Source organism: Phalacrocorax carbo, chromosome 13, assembly GCF_963921805.1.
Source record: "Phalacrocorax carbo chromosome 13, bPhaCar2.1, whole genome shotgun sequence".
NCBI classification, from domain to species: Eukaryota; Metazoa; Chordata; class Aves; order Suliformes; family Phalacrocoracidae; genus Phalacrocorax; species Phalacrocorax carbo.
Genome location: NC_087525.1, coordinates 6171162 through 6189070, shown reverse-complemented (window position 1 = coordinate 6189070; position 17909 = coordinate 6171162). Strand labels below are relative to the sequence as shown.

The window sequence follows — 17909 nt, the reverse complement described above, 5'->3', positions numbered from 1 at the left end:
CTTTATAAGGCTGTTTGCTGATCACCAGCTGTTGGGCAGCCCACAGAGCAAACAAAGCCAACTAAGAAAGTGGATGATACCATCTAGCGGCTGGCTCCCACCCTTTGGCGCATGACTCGCACACCTCCACAGACCTGCAAGCTCAAAAACTCCTGCTTGGCAAAGCTGTACTCACAGTGGTACATTTGAAGAAAGTATCAGAGAGCAGACTGTCCCTGTCAGAGTAGAGGGAGAGTGTTAAAGGTAAGGAAGGTGTCTCGAGGGCGGGACGCGGCAACCTAAGCTCCCTGTGAACACTCCTGTTACCTTGTAATTATCAGCGCTGCTCCAAAGCTGTGTGGAGGGAACAGCCCTGCAGCATCAGACAAGAAGGGAGGAGTGGAAGGAGGATTCAGTTTCCAGTAAAGAGAGTTCATTCATCAAAGTCCTTTCCTCCCTACCCTGAACTGTCTGCCTTTTCCTACCGTAGCTAATCTTTACTAGAGCTGACCTTAGAGCACACACACCCCCCCAATATTTTAGATGAAGAGACAGATATGCAACATATACCATTACAGTACCAAAATCAGATATTACCAGGGCATTTATTCCACCACGGCAATTTCCAACTTTTTTTACTCTGTGGCTACCATGTTTTCCTCCTCTCACCTCCAAATCTCAAACCCCTGTCTCCTCAAAACTCTCCTGCAAGCTCTCAACCTTTGCCCATTTCTGTCTCCTTGGTCTCCTGAACAAATCAGAAGACTTTGTCAGCTAAAATTTTGTGCTGCCTCTCCATCTTTGCTCTTTACTGTTTGGGAACTCCTGGTCAAGACCATAATCAGGAGTATGACGGAATGGCTAAATAATCAGGGATGTAAGTCCCGGTGATTTGGGATATTTGCTGGTTCTTTAATTAACTTTCTATAAGATTTCAGACAAGATGCATTTTCTGAACCTTGTTTTCTAAGGAAAAGTATCTAAGGATAGGCTACACCCTTATCATTAATCAGTTTCTAAAATTCTATTTTAAAAACGATAATTGCACGTTTGGATTTGCTCAGGTATTTCTCTTCCAAGCCACAGATCATTTCCTTCCTATACCAAAGCAACAAAAGCCATTGTAATAGCACTATCTGACAGATTAAAGTGAGACTCTGAAGATCCAAGCTTCCCAGAGAATTAGAATAAAACATAAGCCTGCTCTCAGAGATGTCAGTGCCCTTCAACAGAAGCAGGAATGCAAGTGCTCTGGACTTAGAAACTGCATAAATCCAGATCTGAACAAACTGATTCAGCTACTGCTACAGGCCTACATACGGCAATACAAGCTTCCCCGCAAGACAGTTCATAATGACTTAAGCAAGATATTCTTTGCAGCTGTCTGTGTTAGTGCAGTGATATTTGAACACAAAATCATCAAAAATTTGGTATATTTTAATGATCTTTTTTGATCAACAGTGTGCAAGAGTATAGTTCTTTCTTTCATGGGGACTTAGAGGAATTACACGTTTGATTTTTTAGCTGCCTTTGAAAAAAACTCAGTTTCATTACCTATATTCCACAAACTTAAGCCGCAGTGAGAATCTGGTCTGCAGACCAAATTCAGGCTGTTTCAATATGCCCTAGTTTACATAGGCTTTTTTATTTTCACTCATTTTAGAATTAGTCTAAAAGCACAAATGACTGCAAATACCACAGAACACGACTCGTCTTGTTCAGAACCATGCCTCTCTCACCCTGCAGGAATACAGGATTTCAAGCTTTGAGCAGAGGCTGATGAATGAAATAGAATTTCGCCTTGAACGTACACCAGTGGATGAATCAGATGATGAAGTCCAACATGAGGAAATCCCTACAGGCAAATACATAGCACCGATCTTTGATAAGAGACTCAAGCATTTTCGAGTAATGGAAGGATCTCCTATTACATTCACTTGCAAAATAGTTGGAATACCTGTCCCCAAGGTAGGTCATTCTCACTCTTAGCGGTAAAGGAATAAAAATCAACTACTCACTATTTTTTATACATCCCTCTGGAAAGTCTCAGTCCTAAGAACAAGGCTCTGTGGAGAGAGCTCTAAAACAAATTATTTCTCCTCACACTTTCTAAAATAACAATATCCGCTCCTGAGCATGTATCAGGCCTTGATGTACTGTATGGACTGCCTCACAACCATCTGACTCCAAGAGAAACAGAACTTCATAAACCCTCAAAAAAGTAACTTCTCAGAAAGACGAGAACTGATCTGAGATTGCCAGTAATGTGCCTATAGCCAAGAAACAAGAACCTGACATGCCCAGCTATGTAAAGGAGATATGCAGCTTTCTGAGTTCAACCCGGAATCATTCTATTTCACATTGGAACTGATCTGGAAATTTTATATTCTAAAATTTTTACTAGCAATTGGTCAACTTATTTCATATTCTTATCTACATCTTTACTAGTCAATATTCCACTACAGAGCAAGTGTTAAGTCACTGCCGGGGGGGTGTGGGGTGTGTGTCTGATCACTACAGGTTTACTGGTTCAAGGATGGCAAGCAGATTTCAAAGAAAAACACGCATTTCAAAATGAACAGAGAAGAAGATGGAACATGTTCTTTACATATTGAAGCTTCTACTAGTGATGATGATGGCAACTATACGATTATGGCTGCAAACCCACAAGTAAGGTGTTTTATTTTCCTCTACAAAAATGCCTGTTTCATCCTTTTCTAATATATGTAAACAGGAACACAGATTGGGCCACGTAGTCTGACATTGAGAGGTGACTGTACCAAAAATCAGATGCTTCAGAGGATAGCAGAGGAAACTGTGTAATGAAGAATGGTTAAACTACTCCCCTATTCTTAGACAACCCAGTCACAATCATTAAGGACGTTTATTCACATTAATCACTCCTGCCCTGTCTTCTGACCACTCCCCCATTGCTGACAGATACCTTCTGAGATGTGGTGACAGGACAGACATGATAGTGCAGGCAGAAAGAATAGAGCAAGGGGAAACAGAAAGTTACACCAAATTTGGAAGTGTTATCAAACACAATAATTCTTTATCTAGGATGCAAAGATGTGGATCTGCAAATAGACTCATCCCCTAATACCATTCTCCTTCACTCTGTGTGCTAGCTTAGCTGTTTATTTAGCCGTTCTCTCAGGCAGATCAGGCAACTTTTTCCAGTTTAAATTTTTCTTTTTTCTGATTTATATTTCAGCCTGACTACTTTTCAGTTTCTGTGTGGCTGCATAAACAAGTATGCTAGTACAAAGGTACCAGCAGACAGGACCTGTGGAGACACAGGGGCAGGAATAAACAAGCAGGGACAAACACTATTTAAGCTGGTTTTCATAGCACCACTGCTAAATGCATCGCCACAGCCTTGAAGAGTCTGAGAAACACACTGCTCTAGACACACAAAGAAACCCCTGCCTCAACTGCACTGCACGCTAATAGCATTTGCTTTGAAAAAGTAATATTTACACTATAGTTCAGCTACTTCATAAACATAAATCCTCATGCATTTGCAAATGTTGAATATTTATACTTTTAAATGAAATGAGCTATTAACCAACTATTAATTCTGTTTCCATTGTGATTTGCAGGGGAGAATCAGTTGTTCAGGCCACCTGATGGTTCAGAGTATCCCTGTTCGGGGCCGAATATCAACAATTCAGCCTCACAGGTAAAAGGAAAGACAAGTCTTTCAGACCCTCTTTATGCTCCTTACTGAAGGCATTCAACATAACTAGCTACTGTACTTCAATTCACTCTGTACTGCAGTTCTCAACCATAAAATGGAAATAGCAGCAGTTCCCTCCCAACAGGTCACTCCTAGAATGTAGTATTTTTGAAGGCAGTCTTCAAATACAAGGAAGTTTAAGTGAAGTATTATTTCATTTACCTGTTGCCGTGGAGTTAAAGGCAAGGGATAGATCAGCAAGATGAAATTCAGCCAAAAAAGCAAAAAGAAGGAAAGGACAGCTTGGGAATCCAAAGATGCTACATGATATAGTTAACGTGGTAATCTTTCTAAATGGAAAATATGCAAGTATTAAATTACAACCAGTTAATTTCTATCTGCCCTTTTCTTTAACTCAAGCTGTAAATCCTTTTCCAAAATTGCTTCCTTCTTTTAAGGATTAGGAAATAAAAGGTTGACTTCCAAACATATACACACAATTTTTGTGCTGCAGAACACGACCCCGGGTGCCAGAAGGAGACAAAGAAGCAGTTCAAGAACGCTTTTTCAGGCCATACTTTCTACAGGCTCCAGGTGACATGGTAGCACACGAAGGGCGACTTTGTAGGTTGGATTGTAAGGTATTAACTGTTTCCTCTGTTCATTCTCACTTTCCCTGCCTCTGTACGTGTATTGCTAAGTGTTTTCATGTTCTTTATTGCATGCATGAACACTTTCTGTTAAAGCTTTAGTGCTTCATTTTAAAAATTATATCTCATTGCCACTGTCTTTGAGCTGATTCAGGGGATTTCTTTTCCACACATGCTATCTGGAATGAAGAACACAGAAAACACAACCCCAGAAACAGAAGGCTCACTTACAAGGTTGTTCAAATTACTAGATCCTTTACCAGGTCAAACTCCTGAAGTTCAACTGGGAAGGATAGGTCCTCCTGCTCCATTATCAGATTCTTGAACATAATCCAGAATAGCACAAAACCATGAGAAAGAGAGGATTCAGCATGTTCTATTCTGTTCAAACAAATGTTCCCATTGTATTGGACTGAATTACTGAAGATTAATACTCCCTGGAAAGAGGGAACAGAGCCCAGTTCATTTTATGCTTCCCCAGCATGCACAGATGCAGAAACATGCCCATTTACAGATTCAAATCCCCATGAGAGAGTTGTCAGATGTTAGAGTACACGCAGTGAAGACCCTGTTATTGCACAGCTTTAAAATACTCATGTTGGTAGTCCCTCTATGTCCCAGTAGCACAGCAAAGGTGGTAGTGCTAACACTGACCTCTTCCATGCTCCAGAATGTCTCCTGCCCTGAAGAGGGTAGAAGCTCTGAAGCAGAAGTTAATGCCCTGAAGATGCACAAGATTCATTACCACTTAATTTATGGTGTAAAGTTTACTAGGGAGCATGCCAAAGAATTTGGTTATTCTTAGCTCTGCTATCCTGGCAGAGCTTGTGAAGCCTTAAAGCATGTCTGGTATCGCACAAACCTGGAAGACACCAGTCCTCGTTCAGGCAAGTTCAACCTCCCTCTTTCGGTTTGTAGAATATTGTTTGGAAAGCAATATTTTAGACATGAGTAAGTACTTCTATCTATTGGAAAGACCTTTAAGACTATAATACAGTCTAATAATCTTTCCAATAAATACTTGATCTATAGTGTTCTAAAGCATGTAAGTTTAAAGCTACAAAGAACTGTATCATTCTTCATCAAATTTTATGAAATACAAAGTCATTTGTACAGAACTCTTCTTCATCTCTGTTAAAGGCTGCAGTGGTTTAGATTCAGAGTTTTGATTTATACTCAGCACTAAAAAAAAAAGAAAACTAGCAGATTACTCGGTCTCTTGTGAATCTGATATATAACCAAGTTTCTTCCTTTTTGACTAAGAAAAATGTAGGCATTTCATGTATTTGTTCCTCTTGGGATTTTGTTGCTTATTTGTTTTCTGTTTTTCTCCCTTTTAGAACTAATCAGCAGAAAAAGAGAAGCTGAGAAATAATTAAAAAAAAAATCTTTCTGTTCTAGACTCTGCCATCATTCAGATGGTATCTGAAAAAAGGCTTACCCATGAATTTACTAAAATCTATTTGTCAGTTTGACATTTGTCTCTAGCTGTTTCACTGTCTGTTAGGTGAGCGGGTTACCAACTCCAGACCTGACGTGGCTTCTGAATGGCAAACCTGTGCTACCAGATGGCAGACACAAGATGCTGGTCAGAGAGACTGGAGTTCACTCTCTGCTTATTGATCCTCTCTCACAAAATGATGCTGGAACTTACACTTGCCTTGCCACTAATAAAACAGGACAAAATTCATTTAGTCTGGAGCTCACTGTTGTAGGTAAGACTCACCAAAGAACTAGTCACAATGATGAAGTTACTTGTACGCACTTCTTCAAACTTACTTACTACCTATACAAACAAGTATAAAGAAACAGTTAATGTACTGGAAGTAGGAGAGTTCAACAGCTAAAACTCACCTGATGGGGGGAAGTGGACCTGGTGCTCAGCTGATAGGTGCACTCATGTTATTAACAGAGGGCTGTGAGAATTCTGTCTCATTATCACTATACCTCTCTTGTCTTGGTAAAATGACATTCTTAATTTACTCCCCAGAAAATGCTTAGGGTTTAAATTCATAATATACATTAAGGTGTCCTAGATTTCAGTCCCAATTTTATTAGTTTAAGAATGTTTTAAAATAGAAATACACAAATCTGAATACTGTTCTTTAATAAAGCCTTACAAGATGTGAGATATTGTCATTCATAGATCTGGCATTAATTTCCTGCAATGTAGTATGTTTAGACACATTAGATATGCATACATTCTGCCTGTTAGTTTCTTTATGTTCCCTTACAGAGGCTATGTCATGGCATTTCACTTTCCTTCCCATATCCCATTAAAAATTCACAACCTATTTTGATATCACAAGAATAATTTTTGGTCGTGTTCTTCCATACTGTTCAAAGCGAAACAGAGCATAAAGTATCTGTTGTTCAAGAATTCTTCTTTTTCCAGCAAAGGAAGTACAAAAAGCCCCCATGTTTTTGGAGAAGCTTCAGAACTGTGGTGTTCCTGAAGGGTACCCCGTCAGATTAGAGTGCAGAGTTGTGGGAATGCCACCCCCCATATTTTACTGGAAGAAGGATAATGAGACCATCCCATCAAACAGAGAGAGGATGAGGTACTGTACCATTGTACCCATGCTTGGGAGTTTCTTGTGGCTGGAGTAATTGTTTCCATGAAAACCTGTGTGATAAGTACAGGTGGTGGTGTTCTTAGAACAACTTCTTTCACCTACATAAAGTTTTTAAAAGCTGGCTTCACTGTGAGGTGAACAATAGCTATTTCCTTGGTTCAGAATAAAGGTGTGGAGCATAACATGCCACTGCTTCAGAGAGTGGTGATAGACGTTCTGGGCCATAGGCCTGATACAGCATAAGCACCTTCTAATCAAAGATACTATGATATGGTATTTTAATGCATTTTAGCACCTTATTCTCTCTCTAAACTAGTTTTTCCTCAGTTTAGTTCTAACTATGGATTAATTCAAACTCAGAACAGTTAGAACACAGTTTTGAATGCTGCAGAGCACAGAATAATAGAGGGTTTAGCATATCAGATATAGCGGCTGATAACAAAGTTTGGTCACAAACATAGGCAAAGACTTTGATCCATGCTTACAAAATACAACAAAGTTCTGGTTCAGCTGTTGCATTCAAATGCCTCGCTATTTTTTAGGTTTTGCAAAAGAAAAGCTGATGAAATAATGTGCCTGGCTGTAATTAATGAGAAATTACTTATTTTCGTTTAATTTTAAAGACTTCTACTTCAGCATAAATCTGATTTTTATTATTTTATTTCATTTGGCTCCAACTAATGATTTGATGCAGTTGTTGGATCTCTGAGATCAACTTCAAGAAGTACTGCATTTTCATATGCATACCCTGCAGGCTCTCTTTAAAGAAAGCTGGCTCCACAGCAGCACTTGTTATGAATGCACACCTATCATGAGGGAAAGCTTACTTGAAAAAATCCTTCTGTGGTCCCTCTGTCCCCACTCAGAGACTGCTGTTCCTCTCCAAAAAGCCCACCTGACTCTCATCTTCTATAGCCTGTAGTCTTTATTCCTCTGCCTCTAGGCAGATTACTCAAGGATTTATTTCAAGTACTGGTACAGTCACAGGAATTATGATTATGGTTATACACCTGCAAACACTGTAGCTAATACAAAATGAACAAGTGTCCTAAAACGCCTCATTTCCAGTTGTTTCATGGAAGCTTAGAAAACAAGTTGTTGCTTCAGCTCAGCAGAGGGCTGACAAGGGAAGCCTCCCACACCTCACAATGCCAGGAGCTGACATCAGGCTTGTAACACCTCTGCTATGTCAGCCCGTCGTGACCAGGCTGCTGGCCCCCAAGGTTTCGAGCGGTTCTGCACAGGCCCACATGAGTGGTGGGCGGTGCTGTCCTTGTTTGTCCCTGTCTTGCCCCACTATTATCTTCCTGCCTGAAGCCAAGAGACCCTTTTTGTATCATGATATGGACATGCATGAGCTTCTAGACTACCGCACCCCCAGCATAAGGCAAATTACGGAGTGCAGGGAGCAAAGGGTGAACGTTCCTTTTTTTAATAGAGCTGTCAGAAGCACAAGATGTCCTCTTGACCTGAAATTCTGTCATTTGATGTTTCATTCCAGTTCATATGGAAACAAAATCTCAAATTCCAGAACTTCTTACAACTTCAAGTATTCTGATGTGCTTGTCTTCCACCTCTTCCTTTAAAATGCGGGAAACAATGGGGCTGATATAAAGCACCAACCACAGCCTAGAGGGCAGAGAAGCCTCAGTTCTCTGATACACTGCTGAACAGTTTTTTCCTGGAAGTTGCAGCCAGAAAGTCTTGGATCACTGAAGAGCAAAGGAAGAGGAGGAAATAATGAAGCAGGTTTCTTTTAGAGTGTTAGAGAAACAAATCTTTAAGATTTTACCACTCAGGCATCTTCTCATGGAAAAGGGTGCCATAAGAAAGCTTCTGACTCGCTCCAGTTAGTGTTGTGAAAAATATCACAACTTTGCACAAATGTTTTTGGTATTTTGTTACGCTATTCTTCCAGTTTCTGAATTACGAAAAAATACAGTATGACCATGCAGCAGCTTTGCATGGGTTTAGTTCATTGGAATTAAATAAACAATTCCAATATTAACACATACAGAGCAACAATTCAGCTCACACTGTCACACCATGCCTTTGCACAGCTGAGAGGAGCAAGAACAGATTTCAGCTACTCTGATTATTGGTTGGGGCCATACTGAAAGCAAATCTATTGACTATAAATGTCTTGGACTGCTACCTCTTTGAGAATAGAAGTTACAATTTATCTATTTCATATTTAATATACATACTGTGAAACCTCAAAGTTTATATGCTCTTGAGAAATGCTAATTCCAAAACACTTGTTTTCCCAGCATGCATCAAGATACAACAGGGTATGTCTGCCTCCTGATTCAACCTGCCAAGAAAGCAGATGCTGGCTGGTATACCTTGTCTGCAAAAAACGAAGCTGGTATTGTCTCTTGTACTGCTAGACTTGACATATATGGTAGGTATTAGCTAGTAAATAAAACAAATCAGAATTTATTTTCTTTGACTGGTCCCAGCCCTCACCTAGTTCTTAGTCCATAAATTGCTGGTTTTGACATGAATTAGAAATTAGTGCCACAGCATGGCCACAGCTTAATATGGCCACCAGGAGGCCATAACTATACAGCTAAATGACCATATTTATTAGCTCTCCTGCATCAGTTTACAGGCAGGTAAAAACAGAAGAGGGGTTTTGCACAGTGTTCTCTACTCCCGTTTTCCACCTTCCAAACTCCCATGACACATAAGCATAAAGTAAACATGTATTCAATTTGAACCTTAACTCTCTTCCCTCTGACACATGCCCGTGCTGCAGCCCTGACCTGAGATAGAACAATAAATTGCATACAAGAAAGCAGACCCCTTCTTATATGGAGCATGTATGATGCAAACTATGTCTAATTAATGGAGGCTAGTTTGCACCTAATATGTCTGTCTAGGACTCGGAAGGCCCCACCCCAGTTCAAGAACTACAGCACATAATTTAATTACTCTGTATCTATGCAAGATATAATAGTTAAGACAATTTATCTAGAGGAAGAGAGTACTTTGATCACTTAAGCAGCGTAATAAAGCAGAAGATACATTCCACAAACTATTGGATTATAGCCATACCCTCAAAGGAAAAAAAGAACATGTTTTCAGCCTTGTATTTACAATTTATAAAAAAACCCCACCACTTAATTATCAGGGATAACCACAGGTCACCAGTGCATCTCTGTCAGTTTTCCGCCACCTCGTGGTGATATAGACAATAGTAAGGTAATGCTCCAGAAGGCTGGTGAGAGTCTGATTCAAAAATTGTCACATAGAATGAAAAATAATTGCTTAGGTATCTAAATGTTGCAACACATAAATTTTCATACACAGGATTCAAGGCACATACAGGGAAAAGATGGAAAGCAAGAAAGGCTTCCTGATTCCAACCTCATTTTCCAAAGACTCTGCAAGTCTTACACACCAAAGGGAGTGTCAGAAATAATCTTTCTTTGTGCTATTTTGAATGGATGGGGTTAGGGGATTGAAAGTGTGGTCTGATATTTGCAATTCCATGTGTATTGTTGAAATAGAAACAAATTGGGGGCTGCAAGAAAAAAGGAGACTCTCTTTCAAATATTTCCACATAGACAGGGTCAAACTTCAGCATGGAAAGATAATGAGCATTTCCTATAAATGCTTAACATGTAATGGTAGGTGTCCCACACTAACCTATTCTCAGAGTATTGTTGCCTGAACTTCTACCCTTTCATTTTAATTGCTGACAGATATATTTGTTGAGTTTGGGTGCAAACCTGGAGGTTTTGTACAGATAAATACTGGCAAAGATAATACCAATTTTCCCTTTCTGAAGTGTTTTAAGATTGACAACTGTTAAATATTATATACTGACTAAATATTCTTACAAAATTGTATCAGTATTTGTTCATACGGGAGTATGTTGAATGTTACTTTTAAATTACTGAATACGTGTCTTTGGATTACGTTTCTTTCAGTATCTTTAAAAAAATCTAGGAAATGTGTTACTAGTTGTAAGTAGTAGAGGGAAATAAAAATTGTAATAACTTCTTTTTAAAAATTCCCTATACTATTACTTTGAAATTAAATATCACCAAAAAAAAAAAAAAAAAAAAAAAAAAGAAAAGAGAGAGAGAGAAAGAAAAGTTCCCCAGAGGATGGAGTAGTACAAAATCAGAGCCATGTCCAGTTTGTTCATCTCTGTTCATGCTATGGTACATTTTTAGTTTTGGTTGCAAGAGCTTTGGAGAAGGCTCCAAAGATTAAATGATTAAATTTTGGACTTAGTGAAATCCATGTCAACATTGCCACTGAACTGAACAGGGACAGAATTCCACCTGTAGACTTCAATAAAAATACTCAGCATATAAACTACATAAATGATAATATTTGAAGGAACAGACCCTAAAACAGGGAACAACAACGCTGTGTTCTCTTCAAGGATGTCGGAAGCAACTTTTCAGTTATGTGCACTGATTTCTCTTGTTTCATCGCTAAGTTCATTAGAGGTTTATACAGCCTATTCTGTTTGTGTTGCTTCAGCTCAGTGGCACCGACAAATTCCACAACCAATAAAGCTTCGACCTGGTGGCAGCCGGTATGCAAATCTTACCGGTCAAGGACTTGACATTTTTTCTGCCTTCCCAACTACTGAAAGCCCTATGCTGTTTTCATCCCCAACCCAAAAGATGGTGGAGAGCGAAGAACTTTGAAAAACACGCAATTTTTCCAGTTACACCTGCAGAGATACTAGAACTGTGAAAAAGAAGAAGAAAAAAAAAAGAGGTACAAGTCAGGATGCTCAAGGTTTACAAGCAACTTGTTCGTAATTAAGTGTACTGCTGCTGCAAACGTTGCAAGTAACATATCATACAAGACTTTTGCATATTATTTTACTGCAGGATAATTGTGGTATGGAGTGTTGTGCAATAAATTCAGTACTGTGTAGTTTGCTAAGAATTACATAGTAAACATAGTTTTCAGCACTTAAAAGCCAATACCACTTGTACTGCTTGAATTAAAGCTACTGTACCGTAGCAAGCCATGTTAAGGATTGATGATGTTTAGCTGGAATACTGCCAGTGAAAACACTGACATTGCAACGACAACAATCCTGAATGAGGGTAAACAACATGACTTTGAATGTAATTCTGAAAAAACATGCCAGATAATCACAAAGCACAAGTTAAAGGGAAAAGATGTAACTCATTTTTATATATTATTATGCCAGATAATCTTAGATATTTTGAACTCAAGACTAGATAAATATAGTGTTTCATGTAGGTACAGCTGCATACCCTATATATTTATATTTGTGTGTGTGTGGACTCCATGAACTGTGTACTCATGGTGCAAGGATTCATAAAAAAAGGTACAGGGCATGTGCATAAGACGTTAACATAGGAACCCGCAATCCCTGTTGTCTGAAGCACATTCCCTAGAGCCCAAGGCTGAAACTATTTTCCAGATGTGCTTCATATTTTTCTTTACAATGTTAGTGATTCTCTGTCTTTAAACACAGATAATATCAAGCTTGTAACATCACTGGTTTTAAATATCAGTCTCTTTTCCTAATTTTTAATGTGACTAAAAGAAAAGTGCATCTACCATCTAGCTCATTTTTTAACTTACTGAGAAGGAATTATGATCTGGTGGAATTTAAATTTTCACCATCATTTAGGAAATAATCACAAGAGTGGTGTCTATTATAAAGACAGAAAATTCTGTTAATATACAAAAGTTATGAAGTTAAGCAACAGTTAGGCGCAAAGAGCTAAAAAACCTACTGTAAAGAAAGTAGTAATAAATAAAGCAATTTAATGAAAGTGCAGCAGGTGTTGAGTGACAACACTTAATGACTGATTTAAATGTACTTAGCATCTACACAGTTGCATTAATACCTCCCAGCACTTAGAATCTGTGAATTTCCAAGATTATTTCCCACATCTCTAAATTATAGTTATCCCTCCTCTTTGGACATTATTTTCAAGCAGTTGTTACTGCTTTCAACATGGCTGGAGAATGCAACTAAGTCCTGATGAAAGTCACAGAGATGAGATGAAAAGAAAAATTAACAAATACTTTCATTTTAGACCTTATTTGGATTTTTTCAAAGTTAAAAATGTAACTTAAAAAACATTACATATGCAAAGAAAACAATGAGGTGTTATCTTAAGAGCAAAATGATACTGGATATAGCCAGAAACTCAGAAAGAGATCGCCTTTCATTGGGTTTCCTACAAATACAGCTTACGTTGCCTCTAACTGTTGCATTCCCTAAGGGTTTAGAGGAAGTAAATTTCTTGTATTGTTCCACTTCCCACCTGAGTGAAGAACATAAAACAAAACCATCATTGTAACTTTCATGCTTTTCTTCGAAATCTCAGGCAATTCACCCCAGAATGAACAGACCAGGAAGCTAAAATACTTTCTTCTCCTGAGAGACAAAAGAAGGTGCAGGTATTTCAGTGGGAAAGCAGAAATACCAGTTGTTGCCCATGTTGTACCTCCTCCATGGCAAACAAAACAAAACGAATAGCTATTAAAAGTGAAGCACTGATTCAACTGACTTCAGTTATGGGGTGCCCAACTTAAGACACATTGTGGGTCTGATTTTCCAGGATAGAGAACCTTCTGCTCCTCTTATCTTCACTTGTTTTTCAAATGGCTTAGGGATTCCAGAACTAAACCTGGCCTGAGTCAGAGCTGGACAACCCAAAATCTAAAGTTTCCCATATTAGTAACTACTCTTGGGAAAATAATCCAAAGGAAGTTATTGGATTTTGCTTATTTAATCCAGTGCTGTTGGAAAGTGGGAAGAGAGGAAATGAAAGATCAAACTATACTCCCATCTACAGCCCTGGTCTTCCCATTACTTCATGCCAGAATTGAAAGGTAGATTTTGATCCAAAGTATTCCTAGTTGTATATTTGCCATCAGGCTTTATACCTAGGACAGGCTTAGTCAACCGATTGTCTGCTCAGAACTCTCCTGTGGCCCCCTGGCCTGGCTTTGAGTGAGGGGTTGGACGACCCCCTGAGGTTCCTTCAGACCTAAATCACTCTATACTTCCTAAATTATTTTATTTTCCACTGCCTGTTTGAATACCCTATGTGGATCAAATTACCTATTGACCGACTAGAAACTAAGAATTCAAGCAAGCACAAACTTTTCCTTTTTGACTGGGATATGCCCTATTAGGCAATTCTAACTACAAGAGCGATCATATTAAGCAGAGTTCTTTACGTAGTTCAGAAGAAAGGAATGCTAGTACTTACTATTAGCAAATATCTGGTTACCAGTGCTGGAATCATACTTGTTAATATTACTGACAGTAGTAGTGGTTCTCACATTTTACAACATCAGACAACACACCCAAAAACTCAGTACATATTAAAATACAAAGTGCACAGAGAAAATATGTAAAACATATCTCTTCAACCTTTTCTCTGTGACTTTAGTGGAATGTCTCCAAACTTACATCATTTATAACTTGAACTGACAAGCTGAGGATTAAGTGGTACCATGTTTTTTAAAATGTACATTCAGTTCTTTGGAAATAGGAGGACAAGAAGCTGCTCCTGAAAGACTTTCCTAAAAATCCATGTAAGATGGATTAATCCTTAGTCATTCAAGCAGGGGTCCCAGAAGTCTCACTGGGAGGTAGGCTACAGAGAATGAATCACCAAAATCTGTCAGCTGAACTATTACATTCTCTCCTTGACTAGCAAAAGAATCAAAACTTTACCCATCGCATCTCCCTACATGATGCAGAAGTCAGTAATTTCAATGGCTTTCAGTGCATCAAATACAAACAAACCCAGAACCTGATCCTAAATATTACGTAGTCACTACATTATGCTCATTAACTGCTACAGGACATTTCTCCTCTGCATATACTGAGCCCATAAAATGAATATGTAAAGGAAGCTTATGTGAATGGATGTAAATGCTGTTAATTAGCAGTATTGATGTGCTCATCACAAAGAAGATGTGCTAGAAAAAGATACCAAAATTATGTCTGTGTTGTTAATTTGATGGAAAAGCCAAGGGAAAAAGGTTTGTGTAAGCAGCAGAGACAACACTGAGTTGTCACAAAACATGTGATGCTGTTTGAGTTCATGTCCTATGAAGGATGGCGTTAACTAATCATACTGTGTCAAGATGCACTAGAGACTACGCAACTGTGCTCCCTTCCTGAGCAGCTTGGCTGTTCATTGTTTTTGTTTAATTGAATAACCAATTTGACTTCACACTAACAGGGTATTTCATTCTCTTACTCAGGACAGGCTACTGCAGCAACAAAAATCAATGTTAGAACTTCCACTGGAGTCAGTATCAGCTATTATCTTCCAAAAGTCCATTAAATCACCACAATGTGGAGCATAACATTGTATCAGAGAGATACAGAAATGCTCAGTTTTGTAACCTCTCAATGTTTTCTGATTCAGAATCTTGTAGATTGATCTAGTTTCTTGTTTCCTTCTAGTCCTGGTTTTGTATACAACCAGACAGAGGCACAGAGTATTTCAAAGAATAGCAGAAATGACAACTTTTCTGTTGCAAATATAGAAAGCAGAAGTGTTATCTTTGTTTTACAATTTTGGTCCAGCTTGGTGCAAACCCAGTCCTCAGCCGCATCACACAGCAGTTTGCATTGATACCATTGGACTTTTTGCTTTAAAACAGCTGGATTGAGTTCCTTTGCTTCCATATAGAAGGTGGAGCAGACCTTCTGAATGCGTCACGTCCGCTAAGGTGAGGAAAAGATGAGAGCACACACTTCAAAATACGAAAAGCCAAGTCTGCAGTCTTTATCTTAATATGTAAACAATCGCCAGTTCCAACTGTTTACAGTAATCATAGGTACTTCAAAGCAACAAATGTGGAATAAGAATTCCTTTAAGAACTGTGTTCTTAATGCTACCAGGTTTTAAAGCATTAATTTCTGGAAAATGTCTGTCTTCATACAAAATAATTAGCAAGACCTAATGAAATACTTTAACTGTTAAATATTGGAGAAGTGATTCATTGTTAATTGCCTTACTATTTCCAATACAAAAATGTTCACTTTGAGCCTTAAAATTATATTTTATAATTTTTTTCTTGATTAAAGTTGATATTTTTTATTTTTTGATCCAAAGTCATTCTCACTGGGAAGACAAATGTTAATGTCAGTTTTAAAGTATATTTTAAGGAAAAAACAAACACTTGCCTGTTCAGTAATGTATTTCCCTTCATCTCACCTAAACGTAAATAAATGCTTCAGAGTTGCGTACAAGAGTGTGTCCTTTACCTGTTCAAGTAATTGTGAAAGTCTGCAACAACACCGGAGGTTTCTTCAGAACTTCCCTGTGACAGCTGATTAATGGAATCAGGCCTTACATTATTTAGGAGAAAATCGGTTACATACTAGCCATGCTTCTAGCAGGTAGTTGTGAAATACAGTTGCTGCTTTTTTAAACAATTCTTAATATCCATTTGCTTTGGGTTTAAATCACACTTTCTTTTTCTGATAACCTCAGCCCCTTATCAAAGCCTGAAAGAATAAGTTTTCTCCGGAGCACCAGATCAGAATCCAAGGAGTCTTTAGGCCAATTTGCATGTTTTAAAGGTCAACAGATTTGCCAAATTCTCAGTATTTTGGAGAATAAGAGTCTCCAATGCCTGTGCTTGACCATATACTTCTTCCTACAGACTGTCATAGCTGAACTCCATCGTGTCTCAAAAATTCGTGCAATATCTGTCTACTACATTGGTCGCCTAGCTCACACACCCCCTGAACTGCCTGTTTACTGGGTCTAGGCCAATGCTCCTAGAAGCCTCCCTGTGCAGTAGGGCACCGGAGAACTGTTACAGAAAACTTACTTTTTCAACCCTTAGCTGTGTATCCAGCACTTGAACAAGGGAAAATTGAATGTGGGCCAAACACACACAGAGTGAATTCCACTCTTCCCTATACAGGTCTTCAACTTGAATGATTTAGCACATTCTTTGCATAATGGTCTATTAGTAGACCCTGGAATGAATTTTCAATGAGCAGCAGATGCAAAGCCAACACTTGAAGGAAGCTGGATCTTATAGCTCAGATACAGAAGAGAACAAAAAAAAAAAAAAAAAAAGGATGCACCCCATTACATTTGCTGGTACGGACCTTGCTTTCCCATGTAACTGTAACCATGTTTCTCCATTTCTACCTGGCTTGATTTCTATGTAATTCTGAGCCTACTAGGTCAGAGACAATTTCTTATGACCATTTTAGCTCAGCTACAGTTCCACGAGCTAAAGCAGCCCCTCACATTTTATGATTTCCTCTGAGCAACATAAGCTGCTTTTATTAATGCCTTTATACTTCAAGTCCACTACAGATATAAAGAAGCATTTACTGCACAATACAAAGAAACCTTGGGCCATATGTGCTGTGAATTTAAGTGGAGTTCTCCATTTACAGCAGTGGGAAATTCTGTTCAGAAGCTGACCTCCCTTTAGGATCATACAATCCAATAGTAGCAGGCAACACATTTTTGTAAAGAAATGAAAGAATACTGAAGACATTCTGAAATTTGGAAAAAAAAACCCAACTATGCACCCAGGCTGCAGGAAGCCATTCAAAAAATGAACTTCTTTTCCCTTGGAGTTACATATGCAGACATTTTAAGTAAATTCTGTGTAAAATTTGTTTTGCATGCTAGTTTCTGTATAAATGAACACTGAATTACAAATTAGAAAAAAATCAGTAGACAATATTAAAATGTACTCTTTGGTAGAAAATCTATTTAAATATTACATGTGGGGTTGCTCTGGGTTTTTTAAAGCCATGTTTGCTTGAAATGTAATTGAAGTTAAAAACAAAGCGTTTTTTTAACTGCCCAAGCACGAGGTGAAATCAATGTTTGTCACAAGACACCTGTGTGGAGGCAACACTGTTCTTCAATGAACGAACATGTCTTTATTCTCAGTGCATTTGTTTCTTCCCTGGATATTTTGTAGACATAGAGCAGCTGAACATATTTAGAGAAAAAGAAGCTCTTCTGTAAATTCGTATTGAATTTTTAAAATCCA

At 38.4% G+C, this 17909-nt stretch overlaps 1 protein-coding gene across 1 annotated transcript in view; it reads left to right on the top strand.

The window, feature by feature from the left end:
• Window positions 1-16128, top strand: part of MYPN (myopalladin) — a 63680-nt gene extending 47552 nt beyond the window's left edge. The window contains exons 13-20 of the mRNA XM_009513510.2: window positions 1726-1947; window positions 2500-2649; window positions 3585-3664; window positions 4176-4302; window positions 5819-6026; window positions 6707-6872; window positions 9158-9291; window positions 11391-16128. Coding sequence (XP_009511805.1) covers window positions 1726-1947; window positions 2500-2649; window positions 3585-3664; window positions 4176-4302; window positions 5819-6026; window positions 6707-6872; window positions 9158-9291; window positions 11391-11560 — 1257 coding nt within the window. The 3' untranslated portion in view covers window positions 11561-16128. The remainder of the gene's footprint in view (window positions 1-1725; window positions 1948-2499; window positions 2650-3584; window positions 3665-4175; window positions 4303-5818; window positions 6027-6706; window positions 6873-9157; window positions 9292-11390) is intronic.
• The last annotated feature ends 1781 nt before the right edge of the window (window positions 16129-17909 follow it).